Source organism: Buteo buteo, chromosome 3 (genome assembly GCF_964188355.1).
Source record: "Buteo buteo chromosome 3, bButBut1.hap1.1, whole genome shotgun sequence".
In the NCBI taxonomy this organism is placed as follows: domain Eukaryota; kingdom Metazoa; phylum Chordata; class Aves; order Accipitriformes; family Accipitridae; genus Buteo; species Buteo buteo.
Window position 1 is genome coordinate 9,646,965 of NC_134173.1, and position 19,183 is coordinate 9,666,147.

General features: G+C 41.3%; 2 protein-coding genes across 4 annotated transcripts in view; one reads left to right on the top strand and one right to left on the bottom strand.

The window, feature by feature from the left end:
* Positions 1 to 17,020, bottom strand: part of LOC142028869 (dynein axonemal heavy chain 5-like) — a 170,223-nt gene extending 153,203 nt beyond the window's left edge. The window contains exons 1-10 of the mRNA XM_075022779.1: positions 16,990 to 17,020; positions 15,599 to 15,785; positions 11,192 to 11,292; positions 9,507 to 9,695; positions 9,333 to 9,407; positions 6,918 to 7,004; positions 5,432 to 5,503; positions 2,491 to 2,592; positions 1,387 to 1,573; positions 66 to 231 (exon numbers count right to left, since the gene is read on the bottom strand). Of these exons, the coding sequence (XP_074878880.1) occupies positions 66 to 231; positions 1,387 to 1,573; positions 2,491 to 2,592; positions 5,432 to 5,503; positions 6,918 to 7,004; positions 9,333 to 9,407; positions 9,507 to 9,695; positions 11,192 to 11,292; positions 15,599 to 15,767 (1,148 nt within the window). The 5' untranslated portion in view covers positions 15,768 to 15,785; positions 16,990 to 17,020. The remainder of the gene's footprint in view (positions 1 to 65; positions 232 to 1,386; positions 1,574 to 2,490; positions 2,593 to 5,431; positions 5,504 to 6,917; positions 7,005 to 9,332; positions 9,408 to 9,506; positions 9,696 to 11,191; positions 11,293 to 15,598; positions 15,786 to 16,989) is intronic.
* A 210-nt stretch (positions 17,021 to 17,230) lies between these two features.
* The window catches only part of EXOC3 (exocyst complex component 3), a 28,540-nt gene continuing 26,587 nt past the window's right edge, over positions 17,231 to 19,183 (top strand). The window contains exon 1 of one of the 3 annotated variants that reach the window (XM_075022780.1): positions 17,231 to 17,352. The gene's annotated coding sequence lies outside the window, so the exon portion shown is untranslated. Of the gene's footprint in view, positions 17,353 to 17,854; positions 19,094 to 19,183 lie in introns of those variants that run through there. The other 2 variants (XM_075022781.1, XM_075022782.1) reach the window with 2 other exon arrangements.

Genomic DNA, 19,183 nt, shown 5'->3' on the forward strand with positions numbered 1-19,183 from the left:
TTTAGATTTATTTTTAAAAAGCTTTTTTTTTTTAGACTCTGTGAGAAATAATACAGGGATTTAACCTGTTAAATGATGACATTCTTGCCTTCCAGTGTTCTAGCTCTGCAGATGGACCAATGTCATCAGCTTCTCTTCTCATTTGTTCACTCTCCACTAAAACTTGTCTGATCTGTTTGATCCAAATCATGACCACTTCTTCAAGTTTCTCAGTGACCTCTGGTTTACTACCTTCAAAATCATAGAATGAGACAGTCTCATAAATACCAGGAAATAAATACAAATTTTTAACTAAAGTGAAATGTCCTTGTCAAGCATAAACTGAGACTCTGTGTAACCGGAAAATATTTAAATCACTGACCAACAACAGGAAAAGATTAAGACTGTAACAACAAGATGCACACACATACAACGTGTATCTACCTACAGTGAGTTCATAAGGAAAAAAAAAATACAGTGATGTGGTTTTGGGAGAATCATGTTTCAGAGGTCCAAGAAATGCACTAACTACTATTTGTATCTTTTTCTGCTTGTATTTCCTAAGTAAAGGCTTATTTTACGTTTCTCTCTTTCTGCCAATGCAGCCTATTCCACATTAAAAGCATCATGTAATGGACACCATTATTAACAGTCACAAAAACTCCCTAAAATTTATAAGTCAGCACACCTTTTAGATTGCCCTAACAGCTGAAAGAGTCCAGTTCACTTGGTGCATTATATTTAGGACTTGTGAAGCTTGTACTACTAAATGGATCTAAAGAACTTGTCCAGCTATATAATGTTATTGCCTTATCTTAAGAGTCACTAGTTCTTCTGTGGAAGCTGTCCTGCCATAGGCTCATGTAGAGCTGAGAGGGATTGCAGAAGTATTGACTGGTTTGGCATTATTTCATTCTGAAAATCCATGTGGTGATAAGAAATGGTGGAAAGCTACTGTTCAAAGAGACAGAACTAGTCTTTTTCTTACATGTACATATATGTATATATATAAATTTTTATAAATACATCTTGTTTTGACTCACAGCCCTCAGAGCCAGACTTAATATAGGATAGGATTTCCCCAGTATCAAAGAAAGTGAAGTGTATACACACTAGTAGATGGCTTCACTCAGCAATTACTTGGCAGGCAAACTAGGAGAAACACGGGCCACTGCATACATGGTATGTCAAGGAACTACCTAATCCTTTAAGATCTATGAATTAAAGGATGGGCAAATGATTGATGATTTTATGACTAGACAGTCAGAAACCTGGCAAGAGTAAGCAGAAAAATGTATATAGCTCAGGAAAGATGAATTAATTCTTCAAAGTAAATTTTTACTAATGACATAACATTTATTTTATAAACAGCATCATTGTGTTTGCTTTGCCATAGGAATTACTCACCTGCAGTTATGTAGTCAGATGGGTTCTGTAAGTTGCTGACATAAATATCAACATCCACTTTTGTGAGCTGAATTTTATCTTCTATATTCTGCCTTGATGATGACAAAGTACCCACAAATTTATCCACTGAATACAGAAAGTCTTGTATCTGGCTGTTCTTCAAGCCTTCTTTCACAGCTCCCCAGTTCTGATTATTTTATAATTTATGCCAAAAAAAAAAAAAAAAAAGGTAAAACTAGGGTCACACTTTCTTTTGTTTTTGGAACACAAAAGATATCTTATTTTTCATTAGAAAGGTGTTAGTACATAAAGATTTATCAGTATGCCCTTTAAAATACACTCATCTGTACTATAACATAAATACTTTAAAGTGTGCATTGATTTAATTATTCTGTTAGACAAGAAAAGACAAACAAGCAAGAGGCTCTCAAGAAATAAAAACGTCTCCCTGCTCTGTCTTCACACTGAATTGTTGTCTTTTTTTTCAGTCTGATTTGGCTCTCTCTGAACAGAGAAAACACATTCTAATCTCTCTTCCTGCTCCTGGATGAGAGAAAATGGTAGCATATGGCAACAGTGTACGATGCCATCATTCTTAACAGACACTGAGCTTCATTATACTTCCTACCTCTGAACATGTACTTCTGGAGGCAACAGAACCAGTTGTGATGCTTTGTGAGTGCCACAGAACAAAGACAACTCAAAGAAGCTGGATACTCTGGCTGTGATACAGTGCTTGCTGTCCACGCTCTACAATAAAATCATAGACTGATCCCTTGTGCTGCCAGAAAGACTTGACATTTCTTTCAATCCAGGCTTAATCTAGTTTTAATTAAGTTATCACAGTTTTATCTTAGTATGGCTGCTATGCTATGTTCTCCTTTGTCATGAACATTACAGCTGGTGCTACTGCTTGAAAATAAACAATAACTATATGAATTTCAAACACTTATATACAAATTGCATGAATGCCGTAAAGGCCTATATTAGACTTGTATCTTTTTGTACCCTGTTTTATGTTCAACTGATGCACAAACAGGACTGCAGTAGCTACTTGCCTTAATTCCACATGTTCTTGAGAAAAAAGAGTAGCTATTTGATTACCTGTTGGGATTTAAGTGCTGGTATCATGATTTGGGACAAGAAAAATTCCAGGCCCTGAAGGATATTTCCTTCAGTACAATCAAATATGCCAAAATTCACCTCCTTCAGGAAGAAACAAAAATTAGCAGAGTGCACATAAAATTCTGCAACATTATACTATTTGAGTCAAATTCAGACATGTGGCAGACATATATACAGTCCATAACTACGTAGGTTCCATGAGGATATTGTCCCCCAGCTACTGAATTTGGATCGGACATAGACTAAAATTCAACTGGAAATTCCAAGACTTGCCCTTGAGTTTGAGTCACCAGAAGAGTCAGTCCCATATTGTAGCAACACTCCAGCAAACAATTAAAATTAACCATTTAACATCAATGCACTAATTAATCTTCAGACAATTATACGTCTATATTTCTCTTTTACAGGAACAGCTTCCATCTATCATAAATGCCTAAAAAAAGAACAAATGTATCAGGCAAGAAATGCCTCTCAGTTTCACAGTTCTCTCCAGTTCATTGCTAATGAACTTATGCTTAGGAAGCACTTCCTTACCGAGAGGGTGGTCAAACACTGGAACGGGCTTCCTAGAGAGGTGGTTGATGCCCCAAGCCTGTCAGTGTTTAAGAGGTATTTGGACAATGCCCTCAACAACATGCTTTAACTTGGTCAGCCTGAATTGGTCAGGCAGTTGGACTAGATGATTGTTGTAGGTCCCTTCCAGCTGAAATAGTCAATTCTAGGCTATTCTAGTTAATGTGAAGCAAGAAGCAGTGAATTGCTGAAGCAGGGGACAGGAAGAGACAGTACTGGTGAGTGAAATTTTACTGCTGAACATAACACATAAATTGGAAGAAGTGACGGATTGTATCTTTTCCCAACATTATCTGCTTATGGACTGGTTGGTTTTTCTGCTACTGGCATTTTGCTTACAAATGTATACATCCTGAACATGGGCCATGTGCTTTCTATGACCCATACTGGCTAGCCATTTAGGCTCTGGTCATGTCTCTTGTTAGCAGAGAGGGAGTCTCATTTAGAACTTCTGAACTGCACAAACATACACTGATTTTGCCTTTATCATAACGAATGCTTCACTGATATGGGAGAAAGCGTACCAAGTTCTGCCCTGGAAGCTTCTACTCCCAACTTTTGCCTGTGCAAACACAGCAATTCCAGAGTGTTTTAGGAATGGCACCGACAAATTAACTTTTGTAGAGGCTTTGACATTCTTGGCTATCATGCAAAAGAAGAGCATTTAAGACATTTAGTTGTTATGCATGGGTGGAGTAATACATCCTAGAGGTATTACAGTATTATAATCCCACTAGAGTACAAGAGGGTAGAAAGCTTTTTCTGAAAAAGTGGACGAATGATGGATGACAATCAAGGCATCATTCTGCTTGAAGAAGTGCTTACAAGGAAGACCGGGTTTCTTTGCATGTCTTAGCATGTTCTGTGGGAGGCAATGCCCACAAGGTTATTAACAAGGAAATGCTCCTAAACTACTTCCTTCTGCAAAAGGGTGCACTAACAAAATTGCAGAAGGAAAGGACGCAATGTAATGAAGAAGTGAACTGACCTTTATTTTTCCCCTTCAGATGCTTTTAACAATGCCAGTTTCTCCCATATGACAGTGTTTGCATTTGTGTAGGGAGGGGGAGACAGGGAAAATTCTTTCAAGACTTCTGCATCTCTAGGACAAGGTCAACATACAAGCTGATCCATCTCTTTCCACAGGACACTGAAGATTCAGCTATTCCTCTTGAAAAACAGGGGCAAATCCATGTATTTCTAGGGAGTTCTCAGGTTCTCCTTCCAACTGTTCCTACACAGCTCTTCGGGATAAACCAAAATTTGCCAAACCAGTCTGAGCCAGAGCTCCAAGCCTCGTCAGTGTGAAGACTGGCTCACTGAAAATTAGGGCTTGTTTTACCTTCTGTAGCATCTAAAAATATTGCCTCACATAAGGAATGAAGTTTGATGACAGCTACATGACAGTCCCTGCCAAAAGAAGGTGATCACAAGACAGCCACAGAGAGAAGGGACCAAGGCAGCTAACTGAAGAGTTTGGACAACCGTTCTGACAGGTACCCAACTGAAGCAGCGCAGCAGGACTGAGAGGGCATGAGAAGAGGAAGCCTAGAAATTACTTCTACACCCCTGGATGACATATTTGTAAAAATATTGTTATAAAGCAAGTGACTGACAGAAACCGAAGTACTAATTTCCATGACTGTAGCTGGAGAACAAACTTACTACAGCTTTGGCCTGGTCAGATGGAACACATCAACCTATTAGTGACTAATAAGGACAAAATCTGTACAACATAAAAATGAGTGCATCAGTATCTGAGAATATGATTTCAGGTCTATTACATTTTTTCTGTAATGTCTACTCTTAGATGTTAGTGTCTGGATGGTCTTCTATTGCAAGTATTTCCCAAGAACATGAGCATCTCTGAAAGTCAGAAAAGGCTGTTACAGTACTTTTCTCATACACTACTAAAGCTATTAGGGGGAGGAAAACCTTACTCTAGTTAGTTTCAAGTATGATCTTTATTTTAAAAGTTTAAAAGATACAGTTATTTAAGTAAGTGCAGCATTTCCATAATTTAGGCTCATTACTTAAAAGAAAATCTCCTGGTTTAGGTCTTCATTCCCTATTGCCATTAAAAGTTATATTTTAATGACTGATTAATAATGAATTTTTCTTAATTAAATTCTTGTTTTTAATAATATTGCAGTAGCTAATTTCCAAATCATTAGAACATTACTTTATCATACTTACTCAAATGAAAAAGAAAAAGAACTTCTGTTAAACACAGAACTAGACATTTTCATGAAAGCACTCCCGACTTCTTTTTCTGACTCCAGTTGCATGAATAAAGGTCTAAGAAAATATTAAGTACACTGCAAACACTGCATGATTTTGGTCTTACCTGGGAAACATTTGATGCAGTTATAACTTTATCTGATGTCCTCAGGAAAAATGCACAAGTTCCTGTAAAGTCCTGTGAAAAGGACAAAATGCCTACAGTTAAAAAGAATACACACGTACAGTAAAAGTAATTTACTTAACAGCCTAAAAATGTGCTGAAAACAAAATTGTAAAAAAATAATTACTCAAAAAGGTAGTGAACTGTTTGTAGGATATTTGAAAATCTGTCCCTCTCAAATCAAATACTGTTTTTTCTCCACCTGACAGAAGAATGTCAAAAATGCCCTTCTGGGCAGACCAGTCCAGTATCGCATCTCTACTAAGAAAATGCAGTTCAGGGAGAGCTTGCGGACTAGGCTGCTTCTGGGCTCCATTCCTCTTGTATTCCCTGACCACCTGCAACTGTTGTATGAGAGCTGTTAGATGACATATTCCTGTCTAGTCATTTTAGTACCCATTTATGGATCTATCCATGAGATTGTCTAATCCCTTTCTGAATCTGCCAACTTAAAGTCACTGAAAAAAACTAAAGATATCCTCAGCTTTCAAACATTTAAAGTACTTTTCATAGATACTCAGGCCAGAATGGATCATCTTAGAATGACATTTATTTCATTTTTTAAAAAGGGAACTCAAAGATTACTAAAAACTTCTGATCTAAATACTGTTTAACATGTATTTTCATCTTTTCGATGGACCAAAGTAATGTAGAAGTTTCAAATCAGTACTGCAACAATGCTTATTTTTAATCTATTAATAATTCAACAATAACAAATTTGAAAAGCCATTCCAACTGGTCCAACTGGCAGAGGAATGAACCTCACTTCTTCTCTGAAAGCAAGAAAGAATTCTTCAGCTATGTCTTTTCTAACATAACAATGTTAATATAAGCTCATTGAGGCAAAAAAAAAGACATCACCATGCCTTATTCAAAGAAAATTGTATATGGTACACTGGATTCCCCACAAAAGAGATGGAAAGAAAGAAATTAATCAGAAATCTTAATGACTACTCTGAATACACTGCTGAATAATGCTTAGACATTACAGCGAGGAGGTTGTTATAAGAATTTGAATGGAATAAAGGAATTATTAAAGATATTTTTGGAATAATGTGCAGTATTATTATATGAAAGGAAATAAAAAAACACTGAAGAACTGCACTTTTAAACTAGAAGCGCACAAGCACTGGAAAATACTTAACATGCAGTCATTAACAAAAATGTTAGCATCTACGATTTTTTAACAAGGGTTTATTTGACCTGCTCTCCTCTCAGATAGGCAAATACATTAATCACTACTTCTTTACTGAAAAATTCCAACCTCAGCTCAAGAAATGTTGGGAGATCTTGCATTATGAGAACATGGACTAAGTACTTAAGTATCTATCCAAGAATTACAAAAAGCTGTTTAACACTGCACAACTGTTATGGGTTTTTTTCAATATTTTCCTTTTCAAATGTCATCTAATGAATTTTTCAACCATACCTCAGTAGAACCCATGGTAATAAATAACTTCTTCTGAAGCAAACTGTTCGTTGACCCATCTGACCTCAATGATGCATTCGACTTTTGCTAGCAATTAAATTGTAAATAAGAGGTTAATAAAATAAGAACTATTAACATAAAAATACCTCATCCTATTTGAATTTGTGAATTATAACTAAGCTCATTCTGAGTCGATTAGTAATTCCCAGACAGAAATCGTGAGGTTGGCTTTATCTGGAGAATAAGCTTTGCATAAATCTCACAATCCCCAGTAAACAGTTTCATAGCCCTGTTCTTTCAGAAAAACACTCAAAGAAGAAGGGGAAAAAAATCTCCAAAAATATAATGAAATTAAATCTAAAGTGTTTCCTAGAGCAACTTCCTCCACGGAAACAAACTGGATGTCTCGCAGAAAGTCATGTGCCTGGTCTGCAAAGTCATAATGTAATTGTGAGTGGGACTCACAAGAAACACTTGTCAGCTAGAGCCTGCCAACAATGCAAAGAAATTTAGTTTTCTGCCCATGCCTTTAACCATACATCACTCTGCAAAACTTTCTTTCTGAGAAGCCTTGCTGTCACTGGTCCCTCTCCACTGAGATGTATCTACAACTTCTTCTCAAGACTGATAAAGACCTGCTTCCCTCTAATTTTCTGTCACTCACTTTGAAAAATAATCTGTTGAAACTTGAAAGAATGTAACAGAAAATAATGTGGAAGAAGCCTGCAGGTGTATTTCTCTTTCAAGTTGAGGAGAGGCCTCTTCCTAAAAAGTCAAATGTTCAGCTCCTGCTAGACTAAATGTGTGATGCATGATACGCAGTGGTGTCTCTCCACTTCTACCCAAAATCAGCATCTTCTAACCTGTATGCATGTCTCAAGTGAATATCATGCACCCAAGCTGGTGAAAAACAGAGATGAGCAGCACCGAATAAAAGATCTTTGACAAATCTTGGTAGGAACATGCCTACTAGGTCAGGCCAACAGTCTGCCCTGGCAAGTATTTTGTCTCCAAGAACGGCTAAAAATGGATAAGAACAGGGCAATCATGTATGATACTGCCCCTGAGTAATCTCCAATTCTCCAATATGTTTGAAACCAAACTGTTGACAGAACAGTCAACGTAATGAGATCTCAACTCATCCGAATGGGGTGGAAGATGCTGGAGATGGCATTCATACTTTCCATCAGAAACATTTATTTTTATGCTGTGTTGCTTTTGCAACAAAATTTTCATAAATTCATATTTTAATGTTTAAAAAGACCAAAATAAAACAAAAGTAAATGCAGAAATTAAAAGTTTCACTTAACCCAAGCTGGGCATTTATTTCTGGCTTGTCAGTTAAGGAAAACAATTTCAAGATTTTTAGTTTCATCTTGATTTAAGTCAGAGAACAACATGTTCATTCCAGAAATGTGCACACACAGTCCCAAGGAAAGGAAAAACTGATTAAACTGTTTTGACAGCTGAGCTGATCCTGTGCTTTGCAGTCTCTAAGCAATTCCAGTAACACTCAAAAGCTCTTTTAACTTATCTAGGTTATAATGAATCTGTAATTCATTCTTGCACTTAACTGATGATCAAGTATTATCAATCAGTTTTTCTCCTCAACAAGCCTAAAATACCACCACATGGTGAGTTCGCTCACCCTAATGTGGCTCCTCAGCGGCATAACCTGAAAGGACTGAGGAAGGATTTCTGCAGTTCAGGAAGCCCACAACAGTCATGTTAGGCAATTTCAAGGTCACTTGGCACCTTCTATTACCACACACCCAGTGGAAGCTGAACAAATGATTTTGCTTTTTATAAAGAGGCTTCTCCTTCTCAAAACTGAAAAGGAGAGAAATACATCTTGGGGACCACAACTACCTTATTTCTAGTTATAGTTTTTCAAGCTTAAGATTATTTTCCATGGAATGGGACGGACCTGAACATGAAGCTACCTTAATTTAGAAAGAAATTGCATCATTTTTCACTCTCTTGAATCAGTGCTTTGTCCATAGTGGGGGTGGTGCAATTCAAACCAAAAGGAGAAAACAAAATGGTTCTCATACAGACAGTTCCCCCACTCCTCTAACACTTATGTTAGCTAATCTAGTATTTTTAAACTCTGAATACTGTGAACACGTTGCCTCAGTTATCTTTATCAATTCTGAAGTCTGGATTTGTACTTTACTTGGCCATTTTTAAGTTTTCTTTTGTGAAATCAAGAACAGTATCAAACCATGCCATAGAGCATTCTCCTGTTTTCATGTAAGCCAAGATGGCAGTATCTAAACAATGAGCTCTAAGTTCTTTCCACGTCGGCATGCACAGCAAAAAAAATCTCTGTTAAGATTTTCTGAATTTTGCAAGACTCGTGATTTTTTAAAAAAATGCAACTTTGCTTTTGTAAAAGTAATAACAGAAACATACCTGAAATACATCTTGGTAAAAGAAGAGCAACTTTTTAAGTCCACTAGGGGCAAAGAACTGTTCTATAAGTTGAAACTAAAAATAAAATTATAATTGCAGTTAATTGTGAAGTAATTTTAAAAGACTGGAAATTTTTGAAATATATTTAATTATAATAATTTAATTAATATTTACCTTGTCATCAGAAATAATGGCTTCCTCCACTTGCTGCTCACTTAAGCCTATACCATCTGCTAATCTTGATACCAAATACTTGTGTCTTTCATCTATCTGAGCTTTTCTCTCCTCTTTGGCGACTCTGGCTTGCTTGGCTAGTTCTTTCCTAGTTTCACTGGAAAGTACTATACTTTTCTTACCAGTTGTCTAGAAAATAAAAGTTTGTTACAGACAGATTCTTTTTTCTCACTTAAGGATTGTATTTTATATTGTTGATCTTCAAGCTGATTTCATAAACTACTTCAAGCAGTAACATAAAAAATTACATCTAAGGAATGCAGAGGGAAAAGATCAGTAATAATTAACTTGTTAGGTCAGAATTATTTTTCAGTATAAAGCTGCTACAATGGAAACCTCAGATTGGAAACTTCAGGACCTCTGAATCAGATGTGGATCCAGGCTAAGGTCACAATACAAATTTAGCAGTATAAAGCCTCTAATTCAAAACTCAGCCTTGTGAACCCAGCTTCCAAACTTCCATATGTCCATATTCCAGTTTTGGGACCAGATCTATCTCTATACTGCCAGCATTTTAGTATATAGTATCAAGTTATTACCTCAAAGGAAATAAATAAACCAAATCCACTATAAAATCAGTCACGACTGGAACAAATATATAACTGATATTTAATACAGAGGTCACATAAAGGTAGTAGCAGAATGATAAAGAAGGAAATTTATGTAGACAAAGGATTTTTTTAAATCTTCATAACAGTGTGAACAAGACTGAAAATAGATATGGTGAATAACATTTTTAAGACAACAGATAATCTTCAGAAGCTATACAGAAAACTAAAGATTTGGGTAAAAAAGTCACCACACTGAGCATTTCCTGCTACACACAGTTGCCACTGACATGAATATCTGGAGTCTGGGGATGTCTGGAGTGTCTCTGTATCTCACAACTTTTATTCGAGAGAAAGAAGGATAAATTACATCACCTTCCCAGTACTCTAAACTAGGAATTTTAATTGATCAATCCTGATTTACTCTTGGATTAAAAAACCAACAAGCTGGCCAACATTTACCTTTGCCTCCTACCATTTCGTCTTACCAGAGACTCTGAATGGATGTTTTACATCACTCCTGTCTCTACCTGCATCTCTTTGAGACCAGGAGACACCAAGAATGCCTGAACACCTGTAGTTGTTGGTCAGTACCATTCTGATGTCTCTAAAAGCTACATGTTTTCTGATTTACCACTTATTCTTCTCCCATGTAGGTCCCAACTCATCTATGCCAGTCTTTCATCATCTCTGGCTTCCATGCCAACAGCTGGACCCCTTGTTTTGCATATGCCTTCCCTGATGCAGCATGACCTTACTCAAGTATTCTTAACCAATATTAATTTTCATCTGGGCAAAGGAAGGGGATTAACCAGTGGATGATCAAAAAAAAAAAACCAATCCCAAAACCAAAATCCCAGCAACACACATTGTAAGCACAAAAAGTAAATGGCCTAACACTGTATACACTTTTGAGTGGTTCGCTGTTCTTTCTCCTTGTAATTAAGAGACTGAAGGAATTCAGCACCCTCCAGTATTAGGCCAAACTTCTGTCAATGAAGACTTCTAGAATAATCTGTACAGAAGAAAATTTAACAGACAAAAGGTAGCCACCTATTTTAGCATGAAAACACTTGCCGGAAGAACAGCAGCCAAAGGTGATCCAGTCACAGCAGATCCTAGCTCAGTGCTCTTCGTCTTCAGGTCCCCTCCACATCTACGATGCTTACTTTCTGTGTCTAGTTAAAAGAAGTGACAAGCTCTAATTATTCAGGTATATGCACAACAAATGCATTTACAAGACCTGCTGTGTTGTGTCTTAATATCTGCTGGCTAACCTCTTCTCAGGCTGGGGAAAATGAGACATGTAGGGAACATTAGAACACCTGCTCCTCAGAAAAAACCCTTACAAGACATTAGGGGAAAAGATGTCTTATAATGGCTTTTCTTTCAAGTTCAATTGCAAACAATCCCTACTGATAGCAGAAGAGGTAAGAAAAAGCAATTTAAGGTACTAGCTTGAAGAAATTTGTTCTGGAAAAAACAGAGACTCTGAAATATTGTCACTTTTCACACTTGCTATTGTCACCCAGTTATTCCTCTTCTGTTACTTCTTTATCTAAATTCTGATTGTCACTGTCATGGTTTAACCCCAGCCAGCAACTAAGCACCACACAGCTGCTTGCTCACTCTCCCCCCCCAGTGGGATGGGGAGAGAATTAAAAAAAAAAGTAAAACTCGTGGGTTGAGATAAAGACAGTTTAATAGGACAGAAAAGGAAGAAAATAATAATAACGGTAATGATAAAATTACAATAATAATAATAATAATAAAAGAATTAGAATATACAAAACAAGTGGTGCACAATGCAACTGCTCACCACTCACCAACCAATGCCCAGTTAGTTCCCGAGCAGCGACCTGCCCCTCCTGGCCAACTCCCCCCAGTTTATATACTGGGCATGACGTCACATGGTATGGAATACCCCTCTGGCCAGTTTGGGTCAGCTGTCCTGGCTGCATCCCCTCCCAGCTTCTCGTGCTCCTCCAGCCTTCCTGCTGGCTGGGCATGAGAAGCTGAAAAATCCTTGACTTAGTATAAACACTGCTTAGCAAGAACTGAAAACATCAGTGTGTTATCAACATTCTTCTCATCCTAAATCCAAAACATACCACTATACCAGCTACTAGGAGGAAAATTAACTTTATTTCAGCCGAAACCAGGACAGTCAGTCGCGGGCATTTCTGACAAACTTGCTACTTGCAGAGACTTGCAAGACAACTTGAGCACATGGAATATCTGCAGAATAAAGATTGCTAATATTTGCAATAAAAACAGGACATACATCATTAGAGTGTGTAACTATCTTCTGTTGATTGTTTAAGCCTCCTGAAGAGCTTTTGAAGCCCTTTATTTAATAAAAAATTTATTCCATGTCTTTGTTTTTCCTAGAAATTAGGATTTGAATATTTTTAGAGTCATTTAAAGCAACAAATAAGAGTATTTATGTTTTCCTGATGCTAAGTACAATAACTTATCTCCAGACAGCCACCATTTCTCTTTTAAAAATTTTAATTACAAAGCATTCCTAAATATCACTTTATCTCTCCTTAACAGAAATACTGGTTTAGTTAGCTTCAAAAAGATAATTATTTGAAAGCACTGAGCAATGCTATTTGTAATTGCTACAGCTTGCTTTTAGCCCAAGAAAAAGCCACCATTTTATTTCTCAGAAGATGATATTTAGGTCCCATCCTTGACAGCAAATCAGATCCTCAGTGGAGCATGCAGTAGTGCTAATGAGCAGCTCACTAAACTTTCAGGAACTACCATTTAATATATTCTAAATAAATGATGAGATTGTGACTAAAATTAATATTCCAGTAGCACTGATTTCCTTATAAATTGTGCCTCTTTTCCCCTGACTATAATGTATTATTCACAGAATTATAAAATGGTTTTTGGAAGGGAACTCTGGAGGTCACCTGGTCCAACCCCTCCTGCTCAAGCAGGACCACTTAGAGCCGGTCGCCCAGGACCATGTCCAGATGGTTTTTGAATACCTCCAAGGATGGAGACTCCACAACCTCTCTGAGCAATGTGTGCCAGTGCTCAGTCACCCTCAGAGTGAAAAAGTGTTTCCTGACGTTCAGAGGGAACCTCCTATACTTTAGTTTGTGCCCATTTCCTCTTGTCCTTTCACTGAGCTCCACTGAAAAGAGCCTGGCTCCATCTTCTTTACACCCTCCCTTCAGGTATTTACACATGCTGGTGAGATCCCCTTGAGCCTTCTCTTCTCCAAGCTAAACAATTCCAGCTCTCTCAGCCTTTCCTCATAGGAGAGATGCTCTGCTGCCTTCATCATCTGCATGGCCCTTCTCACATCCATATCTCTTGTACTGGGAAGCCCAGAACTGGACACAGCATCCAGGCACGGCCCTACTGGTCCTGAGTGGAGAAGGTGGATCGTGTCCTTCAGCCTGCTGGCAACACTCCTCCTCATGCAGCCCAGGATACCCTTGGCCTTCTTGGCCACAAGGGCCCATTGCTGGCTCGTCTTCAACTTGGTGTCCACCCAGGTCCTTCTCTGCCAAGCTGCTTTCCAGCTGGTCAGCCCCCAGCGTGTACTGGTACCTGGGCTTGTTCCTCCCTAGGTGCGGGACTTTGCACTTCACCTCGTTGAACTGCATGAGGTTCCCGTCAGCCCAACTCCCCAGCCTGTCGAGGTCCCTCTGGATGGCAGCACAACCCTCTGGTGTATTGACCACCCCTCCCAGTTTTGTATCATCAGCAAACTCGCCGAGGGTACGCTCTGCCCCATCATCCAGATCATTAATGAAGATGTTAAACAGGACTGGACCCAGTCTTCACTCCTGGGGTACCCCAGTAGCTACTGGCCTCCAACTGGACTTTGTGCCACTAATCACCACCCTCTGGGCTTGTCTGTTCAATCAGTTTTCAATCCACCTCCCTGTCTGCTCAGCCAGCCCACACTTCATTAGCTTCTCTATGAAGATCTTACAGGATTGAAGGGGAAATTCAAACTGTAACTGCTCAACTGTGGTAATTTGTGACCCAGGAACGATCTGGCTTGGAGAGCAAGAAGGCCCAACTGCAGAACGGGTTAAGCTGGCTGGAAGCAGGAATGCCAGAGACAGAACAACTCCCTGTAAGGGAGTGTAGTTTCCCTTGGTGATGAGATAAGAAACAGCCACAGCATTGTCTTGTAGCCACCCTGCAATGTGACTCAGGGTCTACCTTTGGGCAGCAGAGCTGCTGCTGGCGGAGGGACCCAAGGCTGGGCTGAGGGCATTCCATGCTGATGTTCACAGGACTGGTGCTAGTGCAAGTGTATATAAGGAAGCTCCTGGTGGAGTACCTTTGCAGAATTCTTATAGAACCAGTTACAGCAGCAGAGCTGTCCAATGCATTGTTCATTAATTATATTTTTTTTTTATATTTCAGCACAAATGTGTCTTTAATTCATCTCAAGGGGCACAGTAAAAAATTCCCAGCAGGAGACTGTCAAAAGCCTTACTGAAGAAAAGGTAGACCATAATCACTGCACTTCCCTTACCTACCAAGCCAATCATTTCATTGCAAAAGGCAATGAGTTTGATCAAGCATTTCTTCCCTTGGTGAATCCATGCTGACTACTCCCAGTCACCTTCTTGTCCTTCATGTACCTGGAAGTGGTATCCAGGATTAGCTGCTCTATCACCTTCCCAGGGACTGAGATAAGGCTGACTAGCCTGTAGTTCCCTGGGTCCTCCTTCTCGCCCTTCTTGGAAACAGGAGTGACATTAACTTTCCTCCAGGCCTCAGGCACCTCTCCCAGTTCCTGTGAACATTCAAAGATTATTGAGCGTGGCCTTGCAATGAGATCAGCCAGCTCCCTCCGTGCTCTTGGGTGCATCCCATCAGGGCCCATGGTCTTACATACGCACACTTCGCTTAAGTATTCCCTGACCTTGTGGAAGAGGATCAGGTTAGAAAGTACTGAAGCAAAGTGGGCATGTGTAAATCCATGGGCCCTGATGGGATGCATCCAAGAGCACGGAGGGAGCAAGCTGATCTCATTGTGAGGCCACGCTCAATAATCTTTGAACTAATTATTCGATCTATTATCACTGTTAATATATTCCAGAAAAGAGATACCATACTATATGCCATACTATAGAGCATGCCATACTACAGAGCACTACTCATTTTAATTCCAGAAAAAAGGCTCTGATCATCTTACTATGATTCAACACTAGGAAATCTGCTAAGAGATCAGAGTTGCACAGTGCATGCCCCTATAAATCCATATATATATATAAATATGCATTCATTTATTTACATGTATGTATTTATTTATAAAGCTGAAAATTGCACATTGCAGTCCCTACACTGGCACATTCAGAATAGCACGTACCCACCCATTATACATAAGTATGTTATAAACTTAAACACTCTACTTAGTATTTGGTTTCTCATTTTGTTCCTGGAATTTTTTTCCATACAAAGCCAACATGAAATACTTATCATTATTTTCTCCCTTACCTTTTTTTATAGTAATGAGAGGTGGACAGAGATCAATGTTGGGTTTGGAAGAAAGTTGTGTTGCTCTCAGTCGTTCTGATTCCTGCTGTGCAGAGTGACCAGGAGGGGAACTAGGCTCGACTCTTCCCCCCAACTCAGTCTCACCTGCCACGGTCTCCTCCATCTCCATCACCACACAAAAATCAACCTAAATCAACAATGCATAAAATGACTGCATAATGAAATATTGTAAAAACCAACCACACCTTCAGTATTTTTATCCCTGTTATAGCACCAAGATGATAGACTACCAAGGAAAAGAAAAAAGAAAAATTCTCTACCTTTGGTTGCTAATTCAAAATGAGAAGATCTAAGCAGTTTACAAAATTATAAAAGCTCCTTAAAGGTTGCCCATTATCAAAACTTTATTTCTAATTTCATAACTCTCATTTCTGTCTGATCAGACTACTGCAGGTGGGAACTCACGCATTGAGGGACAGGTTAAGCTCCTTCTTTCACGACAGCTGCAGGTCCCACTGCAAAGCACTGGACACAGAGTGCTGGCTGAGGCACTTGCTTAATCTCAGGCGGGTTTTTAAGCCTGCGGTCTGCCTGGGCACTTGGAGTTGCTGGCAGCTGCTATGGCAACCCCTACACAAACCCAGCTAACAACCCAGTCCCCAGGAGGCACCTCGCCCGTCCCCATTTCCTGCTGTATCCACCAACCCAGCGCTAATTTCATAACTGTTTGTCTTTTTAAACGCACCATAGTTTCCCCTTACGTATGAATTAAATCCTAAGCAAGCAGCTTCCCTGAGCCTCAGCATTTCTGACGTGCAGAGCCAGGGGAGGCCGCAGCGAGCTCCATCTCGGCGGCCACACCAGTCTCCTCAACACAGCCTTTCTCAGGATGGCCAAAACCCGGGTTCTGGGCAACGTGTGAAGAAAGGACACAGCTGAGACAACGGGCTGAACGAGGACCTTCCCTACTCCCCTGCCAGGCAAAGCCACCTCCACATAGATCTGAGAGGTGTTGCATGATTCGCAGCCTATCCACCTGCAGCACCTTTACTTCGCATGCTTCCTTTTTCCAGACGATACCCAACGTCCAAGCTTTCACTGCAGTAGGTTACCATTCAAAACCAAAGGCTTAACCCTTCAAAGGACTTCCGCGCTTTATTTTTTTTTTTTTTAACCTATCTCAGTGACCTTGAATCAGGCCCCAAAAGCACTAACAGTGCCCTCCACACTGAGAGACTGTAAAAAAAAAAAAAAAACAAGAAGGGAGGAAGATGAGGAGGCGCCGCCGGTAGCCCCCCCCCCGCCTCCTCAGGCTGCAGAGGAGCCCGCTCTGAGGAGACCTGGGCGCTCCCCTCTCTCCCACCTCTCCCGTCGCACCCACCAACGCGTACACGCACACAGCCGCCCCGCCACCGGGACGAAACTCCTCAGGGAGAGCCGGCAGCGGTGCTCCGCGGCCACTAAGGCAGCCTGAGCCGCTAAAAAGCGGCTGAAAACCGCTTTTTCGGTTACCGGGCGCCTCACCCCGTGTGTCCCCCCCCCACCCCGCAACTTCCCGCTGCCGCGCAGGCGCAGCCCGCTCCTGCCAACAGGTGAGGGCGCCCAGCCCGCATGCGCGCCGGCCACCGGCGAGGGAGGAGAAGGCTTCGTGGAGGCGCCTGCGCGGCCGGCGCCGCGCCGAGCCGCTGTGTGGGCCCGGCGCCTGCGCACTGGCGGACTGTCAGTCTCCTTCGCCGCGGGGCGGGTGGCAGCCGGTAAGTGGCAGCTGCGGCTCCTTCGGCCCCCGCCGCCGCCGCCGCTGGCCCCGCGCCAGGTGGGGTGTGCCCCGGCCGGTGAGCGCCGCTTTGGCGGTTCCTTGCCGCCACCGTCGCTGTCTGTAGCTGATCCGGGTCTGGTAACGGGAAGGGGAGTGGGGACGGGAGAGGCCGGGTAGGGCCGGGCCAGGCCGGGGAGCCCCCTCGAGATGGCGAGGCCGAAGAAAGGGGTGCTGAGGGCTCCTCCGGCGCCTCCGCCGAGGCCGAAAGCCTCGCTTGCGTGCCCGGGGACAGGTCTCCGGCCTTTACCCGGCAGGGACGGGCACCTGCGTCGGTGTCGGTAATTCGAGGGGAGCCACCTCCGTCGGGGAGGGCGGCCGGGCGGAGCCGGGGCTGCCGGCCGGGGGCTGCCGCAGCTTTCTCCGAGCTTTGTTCGGAGGGCTTGTGCCCCAAACTTGGGCTGTCGTTGCTGGCTTCTAGCCCAGAAGCTCGTTTTTGGAGGGGAGTGCGGAGCGTGTCGCTGGCTCGCTTCTCGGCTCCCGGCTGGGGCTTGGGTCCGGAGGACGAGGGTGTGCTTTGCAGCTGAAGCCTTTCCGAGACTGCTCGGGACTTTCTTTTGTTCGCTTCTCCCAGTACTTTGCTCTGAAGATGTTTGTGGCTTTGGCTCGTAGCCTCTGTGTGAAGTTGGCGTGGTTTCTGAAAGTTTGCCCTTCCTTTTGAATGGTTAGTAGTTGTGCAACAGCCTGTCTACCTCAGCAAGTTAGTGCATAATGGGTTAGGGCATTGAGGTATTCTGACTACTAACTTTGTTCGTGAGGTCTGCTTAATGTGCCTGCGTAGTGGCTGTGTGGGTTAAAGCTGTCGTAACTCTGTTGATTGTATTCAGAGTTGTTAATAAAGGCAGTAATTCAGCATAAAGCTGTCTACTGCAGATAGATTTCTGTAGTAAATTCATATTTAGAAATAACAATTTTTTTTAGAAATTGTAGATACAGCCCTGATAGCTTGGAAGTGGCTTGGACTAAACAAAACAGGAGTATTCACTCAGAAGTATGAGTGGTAGCAATAGATCCTAAACCTTGAGATGTAGAATAGGAAGTCAAACGTTTGAGCTAAATGGGCCATTAGTAGAGAAGTGATAGGTATGGTTTCACAGCTGAGGAGGTAAAGTAGGACATGAGTTTACACTGTAGAAATAATTATGGAATAAGTGCATATTTATGCGTGTAATTTTTGAAGATACGAGAGATACAGATCTTGAGGTATCAGACTTAGGGTCTTATGGACTAGCTCTTGGGCAAACCTTGCCTGAAATCTTTTTTAACCCTGATAAGTTCTAAAATGACTAATTCTACTAATGCTGCACTGAGTCTGTACGGGATGGAGTTAACTTTCTTCATAGCAGCCTGTATGGTGCTTTGTTTTGGATTTGTGGCTAAAACAGTGTTGATAACACACCAGTGTTTTGGCTGTTGCTGAAGGGTGCTTGCACAGCGTCAAGGCTTTCTTTTTGTCCTACTCTGTCCTTCACTCCCCTTGAATAGGCTGGGGATGGGCAAGAGACTGAGAGAGAAGACAGCTGGGATGGCTGACCCAAACTGGCCGAAGGGAAATTGCCAACCACATAATGTCATGCTCACCAATAAAAGATGAAGCAGAGGAAGAAGAAGGGGGGTTTTTGGCTTCCAGGGTGGCCGTTGTTCAGAGACTGTCTGGAGCATTAATTTGCCTGTGGGAGGTGGTGAGCAATTTCCTTTGCTTCACTTGTTTTTGGGTGGGGTTTTTTTTTGGTTGGGGGGGTGGGAGGTGTTTCCACTTTCCTTCACCTATC